The sequence below is a fragment of the Diadema antillarum genome, unplaced genomic scaffold (genome assembly GCF_040938485.1).
Source record: "Diadema antillarum isolate AM-2024a unplaced genomic scaffold, OU_Dant_1.0 seq00000102_RagTag, whole genome shotgun sequence".
Taxonomy (NCBI): Eukaryota; Metazoa; Echinodermata; class Echinoidea; order Diadematoida; family Diadematidae; genus Diadema; species Diadema antillarum.
In genome coordinates, this window is record NW_027271189.1 from 648656 (window position 1) to 664930 (window position 16275).

General features: G+C 37.2%; 1 protein-coding gene across 1 annotated transcript in view; it reads left to right on the plus strand.

Moving 5' to 3' along the window:
* LOC139726858 (guanine nucleotide exchange factor DBS-like) overlaps window positions 1–16275 on the plus strand; it is a 198950-nt gene that overhangs the window by 75057 nt on the left and 107618 nt on the right. Inside the window, exons 3-4 of the mRNA XM_071637853.1 lie at window positions 10814–10894; window positions 14221–14335. Of these exons, the coding sequence (XP_071493954.1) occupies window positions 10814–10894; window positions 14221–14335 (196 nt within the window). The remainder of the gene's footprint in view (window positions 1–10813; window positions 10895–14220; window positions 14336–16275) is intronic.

The following is a 16275-nucleotide window of genomic DNA, read 5'->3' on the forward strand; positions in this document are numbered from 1 at the left end:
ACATTCCTTTTGCTGTCTGACTTGTCCGTCAAGCAGAGTCATTCATGTTCATTCATCTCATCTACATGCGCATGAACCTCTTCTCTGTGTGCAAAGTGGTACAAAGTGAAGTGTTTCATTCAGAGATCACACTTAATTAATTCCATCACACTCCATATATTGTGAGCTGGAGCAGAGTAATCATTTTTCACCAGCATACCAGCATCTCTACCAGGCCATCTGTAGTATTGCCTGACTTCCAGTACTCTAATATTAATTTGGAACCCTGTCAGCATGCTTAGCCAGCTGTAAAAGAATTCCAGCTGACAATCTTCGAGGAGCATCTGTCATCTCGTAGATACAAAAACTCTGCTTTCCTCGCGGTCTATTTCTTCATCATGAATTTGAAACGGTTTGAATGATGATACAAATCCGGTAGCACTCTATGAGAGATTCTGAGGAGGTTGTTGTATTTAGCTGATACCCCGTGGCTGAGTGGATTTTAAGTGGATGTAACACCTCCGCCTTCCGGTCTACAGTGATTGAGATTCCGCCTAGGGGTGCAGAGTCAGTGAAAGTGGTTTGCAAACAGTGGAGGAGGAGGAGGAGGAGGCAAGATGTCTTTCTACCGGGTTTGGGAGACGATGCAGTCTATGGCTGCCTTCTTCATGGAGCTAGATTCATCTCAGTTGAGTAGATGTAAGTAATATCTCATCAGTTGCCTCCATTTTACCACACAATGTGGTTGTCGCTTGTCATGCCTTGTAGTCCGTTGGTCAGGGTGTCATGTCATGCTTTTTGTATGAAGGAATCTAATGACACTACTTAAAGATTTTCTGTCATGGGCAGAAAATGCATGAAGGAAACACATTTTTCAACACATGATGTAAATCATTGTCAACACAAAGTGATGCTCTGTAAGTGAATTTAAAACAATTAAATTTTTTTTTTTTGCGAATCGGAACTTCCCGACAATTTCGCAAGGGGTTAAATTTGCGATTGTGGAGCACAGTTCTGAACCGAGAAATGTTTGCGTGCATGTCATATTCATGTTGAGATTAGAGTTAATAGTTTTGCATGTGATTGAATTCACGAATAGCACCTGACTCGCGAAATTTGCGAAAATAAAAACCTTGCAAAATACTTGACATGTACAGTAGTTTGTTATCATTCAGAGGCTCTGTCGCTTCCACTTTGAGGCCCAAATCTCCCAACTCTCGCTTGAGTTTCAATTTCTCCCGCCCCAGCTGTGTACCTTCTGCTTAAGATGTATTTTCTCCCGCTTAAAATGTAGCTTTTGTCCCCCTTGATGTATTTCCTTCTGCGTAGACTGTAGCTTTCTCCTGCTCAACTTAAGATTTGTCCTTTATGTTCCGAAATAAGGCTAAGATATCACTAGAGAGCATACTCTAAATAAGTTTGGAGCTGGACTCTGTTGCAAGGGACGTCACGCTTTTAGCTCATGATGTGTTCTAAGTGCATAAAATGTTGTGCACATTTTGCACCATCAGAGCCTCCAGTTTGCTGGAAGGTTGAGGTGGGAGAATATCCCATTTGAGAGATGCCAGGGGATGGAATCTCCGAATCATTTCTTGCTGCTGCATCAAACACATGCATCCTTTACAAGAATCTGTCTGATGGTTAAAAGCATATGAAATAATTGGTATGTATGTTTTATTGGGCAATTACCCCCTGGGCAATTACCCCCTGGGCAATTACCTGGACCCTTCCCCTGGCCCTAATCCTAATCCTAATCCTAATCCTGAACCTAGTCCTAACCTCAACCCAAACTCCTAACCTAAACCTAACCCTAACCCTAATCTTTACTCTAACCTTTATACCACGAACCAAGTATTTAGCTGGGGGGGTAATTGCCCTCTGGGGGTAATTGCCCGGATACGGTTTTATTGTTTGAGCAAGACCAATGCCATGTATGATAGCTTGTACCCAGATTTTGTTTTTCTTATTTTTTTTAATTTTTTTTTTAGCTACTGTCATGCTTGATACGTTCCCATATGAGAGAAGAGGTGTGTGTTCATGTTGAAACATGTGACAGTGAGAGAATAATGAAGGCCATGTCAACCATACAGGAGTTATTTCTGGCCATGTCTCATCCTTCAATACATAGAGCTGTCTTTTATAGTGGAATAATGGGGCTCAGGTGTGTTGTGACATAATCACAGGTCTAGAACGTGACTTTTTCAGTGCCATCAGGGTAACTGAAATAAAAAAAAAAGGCTCGATAGATTTACTCTTGATTATATCATTAAGGTCATAGTTAAACTTTATTTCTCAAGTATCTCTATCATCTTCTAACCCTCGTAAAATTAACAATAGAGAATTGAGAAGAGTGTTGTGATGAAAAGCCTAGTTCCAAACGGCATCTTAGCTGATACCTTGTCCTCTCGCTCTTGTCCAAATTAGTTTGAAAGTATTAATAATGCAGGCTAATGTAGTGTTTGTGAGGCTCACGCACCCTACACTGCATAGGCTCACCGCTGTATCCTTTAAACCTCAAATGACTTTTTTTTTCCCCAGCAGGGATGGATGATGGAGGTTTTTTTTTCTTCATTTTCTTCTGCTTCTTGGGGGGGGGGGGGGTCATAGTTAGGAGAGATGCAATTACCCATACATTGTGTGTGACAGCTTAAGAATGAGGCTGCTACGGGGGTGCATCAAGGAGGTACTAGGCACCCTCCCAGGCTGCAGTCAGTGCAGGGCCATGAACCCTAACTCCTTAATCCAGGTTTTCAATGCGATGCAGGCCCCTTCATCCAGCGCTTAAATCATCTGACTGTGCATGCATAATAAATTCTAGAAACAAGTTTTGAGAGCGCGGACTGATCCTCACGCACTACTGTTTGGCCGTCTGATCTTCGGTAGATGAGTCAGCAAGGAATTCAAAAGTTGTGAAGATTTATGATGCATAACCATTTTTTCATAGAATATTCACCGTTTGCACCATACTGGTATGTTGCTCCATTAGAACTGATAACCTTTATTTGATTGAAACTACTGTAGTGATTGATTTTCTAGAATATTTGGGACTTCAGTCTGTAATAGACTTGATATTAGTGCTATATATTCACAGTGCCATTTTACTGTTAGGTGTAATATAGGGCACTACATAAATTACATTTTCATCATTTTTCACTTGTGTAAATGTTGGAAGACTTACACAGTGAACAGAGAGTGGTTTACTGTTGTGTATAATAGAACCAATACCTCTGTAGCAATTTATGTACACGATTGTGAGTACACATCAAATGTGCAGCTTCACTCGTGTTTCGCTCATGTGCTGTGTGCAGTTTAAAGGACAAGTTCACCTTCATAAATAGAAGGATTGGTAAAATGTAGCAATATTAGTAGAACACATCATTGAAAGTTTGAGGAAAATCGGACAATCCGTTCAAAAGTTATGAATTTTTGAAGTTTTTGTGCAGTAACCGCTGGATGAGAAGACTACTGCAGTGTACGATGTCAGATGCGTACAACAATATAAGGAAAATATAAAGAGAATTTGACAAAATCTCATCTTTTGAAAAAAGTACACATTCCCTTAACTCGTTACCGACATATGTCATGGGTAATATTATTCCCCCTACCTTTAGAAAGAGGCAAGTTAAATGCTCTGTGGTTATGCGAAAAAAATGAAAATATGTTGAATTTTCTTTACATTTTCTTTATACTATTGTACTCATATGACATCACAAGCTGTATTAGTCTCCTTGTCCAGCAGTTCCAACACAAAAATTTTAAAAATTCATAACTTTTGCATCAATTTTCCAATTTTCCTCAAACTTTCACTGATTTGTTCTACTAATATTGCTGCATTTTCTCAATCCTTATGTTTATGAAGGTAAACTTGTCCTTTAATGTTCTAGGTCTATGTACACACATGTATACAAGCTTAGAAACTGTCTCTGAGCCTCTGCTATGAAATCACACAAACATTTTGTGTAGTATAGGAGGTGGTAGAACAGGTTGGGTTAACAAACATTTAAAAAAAAATCAACATTGAATGTCACCTACACAGAAGTATTCAGCAATTCCTAGAGAAGTCAGTATTTTATTGATATAGTCATCAGCTAATCACAGTCTATCAATGATAGATTAGCTTTCTGTGTGTTCTCAAGGCAGCTCAGAATGCACATGATGTTGACACAGCATGTGAATAGGTGGTTGAGTTTTCCAAATCAATTTCATCCTGCACTGAGCGAAGGTAAGGGACCAAGGAGACCACTGAGCAAATAATCGGTTAGTCTAAATTCTGCTCCAGTAGAGCAGAGCCTGTTTTTAGTACTAACAATCTACTTTTATTGAAATTATTTGGGCAATTAAATGCATTCATGAAGACTAAAGAAAGTTTGATTTAGCATTGGGGGGGGGGGGAGGGGAGAGAAGAGACTGATGGGTTTCTTTTCCTCGTAGTGAGAGAAATGAGTCAGAGCAGATGCTGCAAGTGAATGTAACCTGGACTTAATGTGCGGCCGTGCACATAGAAAGGAGGGTGGGCGTAGTCCTTTATTGCTAGTAGACTCTCACTGCTTTACATACAGCCATATTATGTGCTGAATCATGGGTGCCAACATACACAGCTGTGCTGTGAATCATTTCAAGTCACATGAACGAATGAAAAGGGGGGGGGGGAATAAAAAAAAAATCATATGAAAAAAGATAAGTTGCTCTCTGAAAGTTTGTCAAATTATAATGACAGCAAAGTGTCAAGGGGAGGAAGCACATCAATTGTCTATGCCCCAGGAGAACCCAGTATTACCTTGCTAAGTGTTTATAAATAATTGATGACTCTCCCTCCATTGAAACACTTAGCTCTTCCCTCCCAGTATATATAGCATCAAAGGGGTTGCTATTTGGGTATTATCAGAGCTGTGTACGACCATATCAATTTTGTCTGTCACCATGCCAGATTACCTGTCGTATAACATACACACAGTTCATCAAACAGTATACATCAATGTCACACTACACCAACATAGTTTTTGTTTTGATAATCAGTAATGGATATATCATATATTGTATATATATATATATATATATATACAAACACACACATATTGCATTGTTGTCATTTTGTTATATGATTTAATTGTCTCTCTAACTTCATTCATACTGTCACTTCTGTATATAGATGCATTTTTGTGTCTCTTGTGTTTTTTCTCCTGTTTCAACATTTTCAGAATATTGTCCCTTTTGATATGACAAATGATTGTGATATATAGCGAGAAGGGAATCATTGAATTTATTATTTAAGGCATAATGTTATAACAAAATACAGAAAGATAGAAATTAGAATTGTCACTGATATTAGCATTTGAGAACAAAGTATTGTGTCTTGAATCATGCGTTGGAATAAGATTGTCTTATCATAAAAAAAAAAGGAGAATATAGAAAGAAAATGGCTTGAAAGCGATAAAAGCACCAATCTACAAAGACATGTTGACATGATAAAAGGACAGTCATTTGAATCTGAGATTGTTAGGGAACAAAACTGGTGTTATTGTGTTCAACTTCAGCAAAGGATATTATTTTTGCATATTTGTAAATTTGTTAATATCTTGTAAAAAGTGTTTCAAGGCTTATACATGAATTGTTTCTATTAATTTCATGTAACAGTTTTGACACTATTACTTTATGATATGAACAGGGAAGACAAACAAAAGAGCATTTATACCTGTAGGCCTACTCTCTATTCAGTGTGCTCTGGCATATGTTGCTGCATGACTGGAAATCAGCTAGTTTATCTCATGCTATTTGATAGCATTTTATCTGTGGAGAAGGATACTGTAAAACGAGGAATTTTTGCGTGCACTTTGATTTCACGAATTTCGCTAGCGCCAAGATTCGCGAAATTAAAATGCACGCGAAAGTCCTTGTTTACACTATACGCATTGAACGCCAGTGGCACTTCGCGAAAATTTCATGCCACGAAAAAGGCTGTTGGTTCCAATTCGCGAAAAATTCATGCCGCGAATATATCATGTTTTACAGTATCTTAAATTCATTTCACCTTTTTTACATTCTATCATAACACACACATACAAATTTGTATAATATGTGCCTTTGTGTGCATATTGATAAACATGTATACCACGCCCCCTCCATCTATCTATCTATGATCTATCTATCTATGTGTATGGATTTTAAGTGGATAAAAAGATGGAGAAAGAGATGGATAGAAAGAACGCAGGGGGGGGGGAGTGCTTTACTCTGAAATGAGTCACGCATGGCATGTAATTGTACTGACAGGAAACTCTGGCTCCAGTATCATGAACTACCATGTATCACAAGAGTGTTGCCTGGCAACCCATCTCATGTGTATGTGATGCTCATAGTCTCCTCCTTGTATATCATCTCACTTGGAGTGGTAGAACACGCGTCTGTAGGAGAAGTGCTCTTCCACCTCCCTGGTTCATTCAATCAATTTGCTCTGATCTGTGACAGGCTTGCCTTCTTCATTGAATTAAATGTTATTGAATTAAGTATAATTTAATAACTTTACTAGCCATATCGAATGTCTCACTGATGTTGCTTCAGTAAATGTATACAGGTAAATTCTTTTTCCCCGAGTAAAGAATTGAATGAATGGAAGCTAATGCATTTGTAGCTTTACAATAGATATTGTGGGAACATATTAGCAAAGTCTAACAATATTATGTGAGGAATATTGTGCCAGTGACATATTAGTACGATCGGTAGCAGCTATCGTTATGTTTCACATCTTGATGACATCTTTGATAGTCATCATTTATTGATGGTGCATGAATTTTATCATATATCTGTTACTTTTGGCACACAGTGTCTCTTTACTTGCATCTCTTTTCTGATACATTTTCTGTTCATTGCCATACAAAAAAAAAAATCATGTGGCATTTATGAATTTCTTCCCCCTCCCCCCCCAAAAAATGATGTAAACGTCAGACATACCACGATATGTACATTTTGTCATAGTGATGAGCATGTTAGCTTGTTTCTTATCTCTTTTCGTCATAGCTGAAGATATTAACTTGGTCTAATCAACCAACACGTAACATACATGAGTGGTAATGATGATTTTGGGAGATAAATGTATGAGGGGTAAGAGGATGGCATTGGAAGGCATGATGAGCAAGGCTGATAAGGAATCATGCACGAAGAAAAGATTAAAGGATGCTTCTATTCTTGAGCTTGAGTCTATATATAACCACCAATCCAGGGATGGGGGAGCTAAAATCAGCCTCGTTCACGTCTGTCTCGATGCTGTTCCTCTTTAATCAAAAGGTGGTTAAAGTTTGTTGCTGTTTCAGTTTGCTATTCTGTTACTACTATCATTTTATTCATTTTTTTTTGCTTCTCAGTGCTCAATGATGCCAGCATTATTTTGCATTGCCATAGCAACAGCCACTCAGAGTTATGAGAATTGGCATTGCTACGTGGAATACGAGAAAGCAATTAAACAGAATTCAACTTTTTAATTGAATTCGAATTTACTGCCTAGTCTCAATCATTCAGATCATTTGTGGTCTCCAGTGATTTGATATTCATATTACCAAATACATACAATATCATCCCCTTCCCAAGACTGCTCTCTCTTTCTCTCTCTCTCTCTCTCTCTATGTGATAGGATATTCAAGTATGTGACACAGACAGACTAGTAATGGCTTTAAATGATTAGGTGATTATGCAATAAAAGTTCATTATTATTACATGGTTTCCACAAACTATGGTATACTAGCCCACAAAGTAAAATCCTTGCTATGCTTTCAAATTGGCGAAGTTTCCCCCTTTCCATGCCCCATTCTCAACATTACAGTACTGTACTAGACCTACCTCTGATTTGCAGTGGTGCAATAAACTCGGCACACATGGCATGCAATGTGAGAAGGCTGTATCTGGCCTTATTGTGCATCGGTCCGAAAGACGTAACAACAAATGATATTGGATTCAGAGACGTTAAATCTACCATGCATGGATGCATTTTAGACAGACCCATAAATGAACTGAAATCATGTTTTTATTGTGCAGATATCTTTGGGTATGGCTCTCAACACATACCATTCATTGTGTACAGTAGAATGAACATCAGAGGGAAGTATCTGTCAGTTTCAGAGCAAAGTTAATCCATAGTCCCATGTGTAGTATTATCATGAGGAATCTGCAATCAGTTTGAAGTCTGTCAGTACAAGGACAGCTGAAGAGTTACAGTTATTGATCTGAAGTTCATGATTGTTTCTTTCGTTCTTTGATACGGATCTGTAGAAAAGGGGAAAATTACATCAGAAAAGTAATCAGTGAGACTATTATATCAGAGTTGAGTGGCATTCACAAACCATTTCATAGAGATATATTTAATTCATTCATAAAGGATGAAAGAAATGTATTTGTGTATCATTTCATCTGTTATCTTTACAATGCATCCATCTGACATGTATGACTGTTTTTCAGTCATGCTTTACTAAGCTAATCATGTCTGTTGTTACAAATGTCTATATGTCAGGCTATGTGTAGACAGAAATGCCAGTGAAAGCAAAATGCTTATTTTGTTGTGGGTATTTTCAGGCAGATAAAAGTTGCCTAAGAATGCACATCAATGCAGCCTCACCAACATCCCAACACCTTCTGGTGTACAATAGATGTGAAAAGCTATAGAAAATTTTCATGAGAGTTTATGGACATGTGTCATCTTCTGTTGAATAACAGTAGAGCTATAGAACGTTTGAGAGTTGTTTCAGAACATAAATCAATTTGTATGATAACAATTAACATTGTAATCTGTGGATCAGTTTGATACCAGAGGGGCTGCAGTGCAGTCCAGATAAACCCTCTGTTGACTGCCATCTCAAAATGCTATTAGCAACGTTCTGTACATAGGTAAGATGGCAGTGGTGTTTAGAGTGTTAAGAGATCACAACCTTCCCATCCTGTTGTGTTAGTAACTGTTTGTGCATCATTTTTTATCCTAGATGCATTTATTTTGGTCTGCATGTATAAACTTCAGTATGCTCCTTCAGCACTGAATATGGTTTACACATAACTTTATATGTTAAAGTCCAGGGCTGCCTTGGAAAAAAAAATAGACATGAATATATACCCCAATCCAGGCCAGTAGGATCAATACAACTCTTATGATATTGATTTCATTCAGGGCGGTCGGAGACAGCTGTCCTTGGGAAAAAGGTCATGTTTACTGCTGGTGACAAAACGTGGATAGTGATAGGGAAAGATTGGATTCAGTTCCAGTCAGTGTAGCCTGCCCTCATTCTGGTACATAACAATATTTTGTTTCTATGGGGCAGTAGATTTACTTACACAGTACTCTACGTTGCATTAAAATCTGTGTTTCAGCCTGTATCATTTGTTATGAACATTTGTATGTGTAATGCTTTTGAGTTAAAGCGCACTTTGTTCAATTGTAATTTTGAATTACTAATGTAAAGTTAGAGAGTTACAAGATATATGATAATGAAAGAAGCGCAGAAAAGAGCAGTACCACTGCTGCAATTTCCTAAGCTACTTGTACTACTGATTATGATACCAAGGATTATAGGTATATACCTTGTAGGTAGTGATGGGAAATTATTACAATGACAGAAATAGATATTGAAATGATTGTGATAATAAGAGAGAGTTTAGTGACACTGATAGCTTGTCATTTTTACTTGATTTGTACCATATTTGTGTGTGTTTTAAAGAAAGAAGAGAGAAAAAAAATGGGGCCCTATAAAACAGACAATACTGACATAAATCAAACATAATAAATCATATACCATATTTCTTGTCATCATTTTGTGCACTATAAACGGTTGTTTCAGATCTACTATTAGCCTTCCTATATAGATTGCTGGAAGCAATGCCAGTCACAGTGAGCCACACATTGCTTATGGTGTATCATGCAAAGTTATGCTTAAAACTATACATATAGTCATATGTATAGATATAGATATACATACATAATTATGTAGCATGTTTGTATGAGAGAAAGATAGAAACAGAATTTTGTGATATATTGTGTTTGCTGTGTTTGGTTGTTTTTTTTTTCCAAAAGCTGCAGGAAAACTGAATAAAAAAGAAAGAAGATAGAATACCATACCAACATACACATCAGAGTGTGTAAGGGAAGGCGAGTGAACCAAAACAAAATATCCTATACTGTCCTGCCCTCCTTGGCCACTTCCCTCTGTGCTGCCAAAATGTAACATGATTCCAGCCAAGTAACGAACACAGTATTACTCCCTTATCGCTTCCTAGGTTGACTGTCAAAATCAGCCCAAATCCTCCCAAAGCCGTGGAATTAGATCTGTTTAGACAGAGATTAATATTTCATTCAGCAAATTATCACTACTGTGTTGACCTCACACAGTGTCACTGGCCATTTATGCCGTGACAACACTTGCCCGTTGACAATATTTTTGTCCTTTCACCATTCCCTTTGATTCCTCTCTCAAAACGGCTAAGAATTACAATGATTTTCTATGGATTGTGGGACTGCCTCTTCGCAGAAGGTAAGCTAAAAAGGTGCACTTTGGCAGCAAACCTGAAGACGTATCACAATCATGACATTCAATGTCTCATAAGGTCTGTTGTTAACCTGTTGAGGACAAGTCCCGAGTATAATCAGGCAAGCTTCTGTTGGAAATGAGTGTTGCAGCAAAATCAAACCGTCCTCAATGGGTTAAGAACCCTCAACAGACCTATAAGAATGTCAATTTCTCATTTAACCTGCTTATAGAGTCAGTGTGATTTATTCTTATCAAATCAGTTCCTCTGATCATGAGTCTGTCCATTATTGATAAAATACTTCAGGTGAAACAATGTCTTATTTCTTTGTGTTTTGCAGATTTTGACATGGACATGTCAGATGAGATATTGATAACCGATGTCGTGGACCAACTCAACCACCAAGTGGCATTCATCACAGGTAAGACCCAACCAGGGCATATCAAAAATGGTTTTCCAATATACTAGTTTGTTTGTTTGTTTGCTTGCTTGCTTGCTTGCTTGTTTTTTACTGAACTGTTCTTTGAATTAGAATTGATGCCAGTCAGATTAAGAAAATTGTGTGAGAGCTATTACCCACTCCAGAGAGACAGAGAATTTTACCACTGAAAAAAACCCCAGACAAACCTAAAAACTAAACAGGAGATAGTACAGGAGGCATTACTGTTCTGTATCAGCTTTCTGTTGTCAAAGCATCTTTTTATATAGTTAACTGTATCATCTTCTGGTTCCATTAAGATTGATGGCAAATCTAAGGTATTAGCACTAAGGAGATACATATCATTTCATTTCAGAAATTTATAACTCCATTTTTGGTGCACCATTTACTTTTCTGCCATCGCCAAAAGATTTTTTTGTGGGTGTATTGATTCTACCCTTTATAATTGTGTATATACATACAACGTCCTTCAAAGCTGTGAATCCAGTATATACTGCATGAACTATTCCACTGTCCTGTAGACCAAAACATGAAAGTGTACAATTGTAATTGTGAATAGCATATGGCCAACCAACCTTTTGTAATTCCAGTGTGGATATCAAGACTAATCAGCTTGAGAGAAAAAACAACAACAACGTAGTAACATGTAAGCAGATTACTTTCAAGGAGAAAACGAAGTGTAATCATTACTGTATACAGACCGTATATTTAGCGAGTCTATGTATATATGTTTTTGTTTTCTTTCTTTTCTTTTTTTTTTCAAATCGGGACTTCCTGACAATTTCATGAGTGGTAAAGTTTGTGGTCTTGGTTTACAGTGCTAAATGGAGAAATATATGCATGCATGTCACTTTCATGTCAGGATCAGAGTCAATATTTTTGCTGCTATCTAGTGCTGTTTGTGTGACATTAGACACCTATACTGAAAGTGAATATGACAAGGGAAACTACAACATAAGTGTGAATTTTAGATATAAATGTGAAACTTCAATGTTAGCTTTCCCTTTTTTCAAAGTGCTTAGATTGATAGGAAAGGTGTTATGCACACTACACATGTCATTTGCTCATTTATATACATGATTATTCCTGTGACCCCTGGATCCCAGTGAATTTGCTATAAGCTATGTATATCAGTTCTCTCTTTAGTAACTAACACTACCAGTACCACATTTATTTCTCATGCCATTATGTCACTATGTGCAGCTAAACTGGTGATAATCCATAATTCAGAGTACAACCACCTGATAATAGTGGTAGAGGCATCAGAAAGGAGGGGGAAATGCTCTAATTGCATTATGATGGTTCAAACATGCTACAAAATCCAATTTGCAGGTGGTGTCTGAGTGTGTGTGTCTCTCTTTTACAGCCCTGCTTGTCTGTGGCTAATGGTTTTGGTAACAGCTGTGGGGTGCCCTGTGTATGCCATTTGTAGTCTTGTATTCAGGCTCAAGTCTTAAACAATTTAATGTCTGCTACACCAATAATTATTACATTTTCACAAGCAACTGCATTGTTGCATATTTGTAATCAGAGAATCAGAAACAGAGCTGGGATTGTCAAACCAAATTAAGCATGTCAACAGTCTTAAGAATGGTGTGATGTTGAGTTCAAAAGAAGAAGTCAGTATTTATTGCCATAATTATGATAAGGTCTTGTTTATCAGCATTGCCACTGCTCTATGGCATCTTTACAAATTCACTTTTAACCCAAATTGGCAGATATTTGTTGAAAGAAGTGGTTCATAGGTTCTATGATACATGCTTAGAAATACTTCAGTCTGTTGTTTAATTTATTTTTCTAAATTCTTCTGTCGACTTCTACTATTACCAGATGAAACCTTCACATCTACCTCAGATCCTCAGAGAAATTTGACGAGTGGTTCCGCATTTCTGTGGTTATGTATGAACTTAGTTCTTGAGCAAGAAAATATCTGCCATCAGTTGCAAGTCAAGTAAAAGAAAACAGATTGCTCATTTGCCAATGAGAGCATCTTACTTGAATTGTGATAGTCACCTGTAACTGTTCAGTGTAGGAACTAGTTCACATTTATCTCTTATTTTCTTCTTTCCCTCAGAATGTGACACAAAATTAAGACCATTTAAGGCAAAGGCAAAGATTATAAAACAGTCAACATGCCCTTTCATTATTGAAAAATGTAGATTTTATTTGAAGATAAAAATGATGATGATTCTAATGATAATGAGAATGATAACTCTAATCATCTACAAACAGCTCAAGAAAGTTAATGGTAATAGCAAATTCTGGTCCCTTTTTTTTTTGCATGAAATACATTTTAATTGACCATTTGCAGCAATTTCCCATTTCGTCCTCATGTCTTCGAGTCCAATATAATATGTTGTCTAATTATTTGCTCCTCTTCCTGTGTAAACATGGACATTTTTGTCTTTGGGATAACTGCAGCTTCTAGGCACTTCAGAATTTTAATTGTATCAGATGACAAGATTATTTGGGAAAGTTGAAATCTGTATACCATTTAACCCGTTGAGGACAAGTCCCGAGTATACTCGGGCAGGTGTCTATGGGAAATGTGTGTTGTAGCAAAATCAGCCAGTCCTCAATATGTTGAATTAAATAGGAAGAGGTTCAAAGTTTGTATTCATAGTCATGTAGCTTTGAAAGTTTGATGAGTAGTCAAGTAGTCTCGTCACTTTCGATATTAAAGCAGTCAAGTAGTGTTGACAGTTTTTGTGACAGTTAACATCTGGTAGATCAAACCCATGTCAATGTGTTGGAAAGGCTTGTGAAAGATGTTGTAAACCCTTTTACTGATTAGCTGTCATTCTATGCTGCTATGAATGATCGACATGGAAAACAGACAAAAAAACACTGTCTTGGTTCACATTCATTTAGATTTAGATAACAGAAATTATCACATTTAATCCTCCCTCTCATTTTTAGCTCACCTGAGCTGAAGGCTCAAGTGAGCTATTGCGATCATTCGTCATCCAGTGTCCATTGGGCACGTACCCAAAAAATTAGTAAGTTTCTATAATTGACATTATTAGAAAGAAATTCTATGACACAATAGAATCTGACACTTTAGAATTCACTGTAACCTTTTAGTCTTCTACCCCCCCCCCCCCAACCAAAACACACTTAGCATTGTATGAAACAACTTGATACTACATTATCATGGCAGAATGAATGATTCAGGGATCTACACACAAATCTTCAAAACAGTCTACCTTTAATGTTCGAGAGTATTTCTTATGAACCAAACAACGAATTCTCTCTTCCAGTGGGATCCTCCTGGTTAAATTGTGTGTGTTTTTACTTCTATGTTTCAGGAGGGAAGACACAAGAAGGCTACCCTATCATCAACATGCCAGAATGCCAGAAATTCTCCATGGTGCGAGACGAGGACTTCGTCAGACTCATGACATACCTTGTCAGGATACCAAGGTAAGGGTATTAACTCTCTCAGCCTCGTCTGCATTACAAAGCTAATAAGATAATAGGCTGATTTGCCCGAGTGGGTTAACTCAGCTGATACCTTATAGATTGTTTTAACCCCATTACATGCCAGTTTAACCCTGACATGCATGGATATAGGTGGGACTACTACATTCCAGTATGTTTAGCCAGTCAGAAACTTCATTATGTCTGTCAAATGTTATGCACAAAATGTTCTGCCCAATAACAAAATAATGGTAACAAGAGCTTCTCCCTAGGGACGGGAAAACATGTCCTTTTTTGTCCAACCTACAGTAGCAACAACTAGTGAATCCAAATGGCAGCACCCAATATTTGCAATCATTACAAAACTCCCAGATTGTCAAATATGTGACCCAAAGCCTGTAGTAAGATGTGGATTACATTCTATGCCTGGGTATAAAAAATCCATTGTTATATGTACACAGGTTATTTTTTCCCATCTTCACCTTCATGTTCCAGTGCACTTTGTCGTGATATGCCTATGCCATAAGCATTCAGGTTTTCCCCATAAACACAAAATAACAAGCTATTTATTTTTAAAAAATGACCTTAATGCAAAGTTCACCAACCATCTCTGGCGTAACAATATCACAGGGCCATCATGAATGCAAAAATAATACAATAGAGATCAGAGGGGTTGTGCACTCAGTATGTCTATGACATGTCCGCAAGATTGCATGTAGGCTGCAGATAATTTTACATTATAGTCATTTGGCCCTATTTTGTCAGGTTGACTTAAAACTTGTGAGACAGTCAACATCATTTTCAGTAGAAAACAACACTCGACTATAAATTTTCCTGTAAAGAATCATAACTGCATTTACAGACATGGACAAAACTGAAAACAACACTCGTTTTAACCTGAAGTGAAACAGATCTCCACAAAGCACTCATGTCTACATGATGCCACCAAAAAACAAAACAAACAAACAAAAGCTAAAACAAAACAAAACAGGACGAATCTGTAAAGTGAGTGTAGCCATTTTGAGCATATGCAACTTCTGTTTTGACCATACACTATTTAAAGGAAATGACAAGAATTTTGAATTCCCCCCCCCAAAAAAAAAAAGAAAAAGAAAATGAAAGATACTACAAGGAAGTTATTTCTATAAAAAATGATTTGTCAGATTCACCAACAAATTGGGACTGTTTTCTGGGGAATTAAATAATACGAAAGCTCAGTCTCATTTTCTTAGAGTTGTGTAGTTTGAATACTTGGCTCATTGCGAGGTCAACTTAAAAAACATTTTGCATTGGCAGATATAGTGGATAAGTGTTCCACTGTTTGCTTTCATCCAAGGTAAGAAAATAACTACTGATGTATGCTTTTCCCCTTCAGTGTTACCTACCGAATTCTAGAAATAAAGCCTCCAAAAAACTGTTACTCACCAAAAAAAAAAAGAATAAAAAAGCCACGCGACCCTCTGCATGAAATTTTTTTTATGGAAGTCAAGATGAGATCATACTTTGGGAATTGTAGTCCAAACATAATCCTAGTTAACTGCCAACATGTGAACTGCGTTGCCACACACACCATAGGAGTAGTTTAACGATAATTTCCTCGTCAATATGATATCAAGTATTTCATGACCTGTATAACAAAATTGTCCAGCAAGAAATTACTCATGATAAGAAGAATAACTATAATTTAGAATTACAACATGTCAATTACACGAAAAAAAAGACAACACCAAAAACACACACACACACACACACTCACAATATGTTCATTTTACCAGTGCATGACTGATGTTATGACAATAACATGCCATCAGGAAGCGAAATGATGAAAACAGTAATTTCCTGATGCTTATCCCCACCACTTTCCCAGCGACAATGGAAGCAGTCACAATCACCTTATGTTATAAAGAGCCAGGTAGATTAGAAACGGAGACAGGCATTGCCCT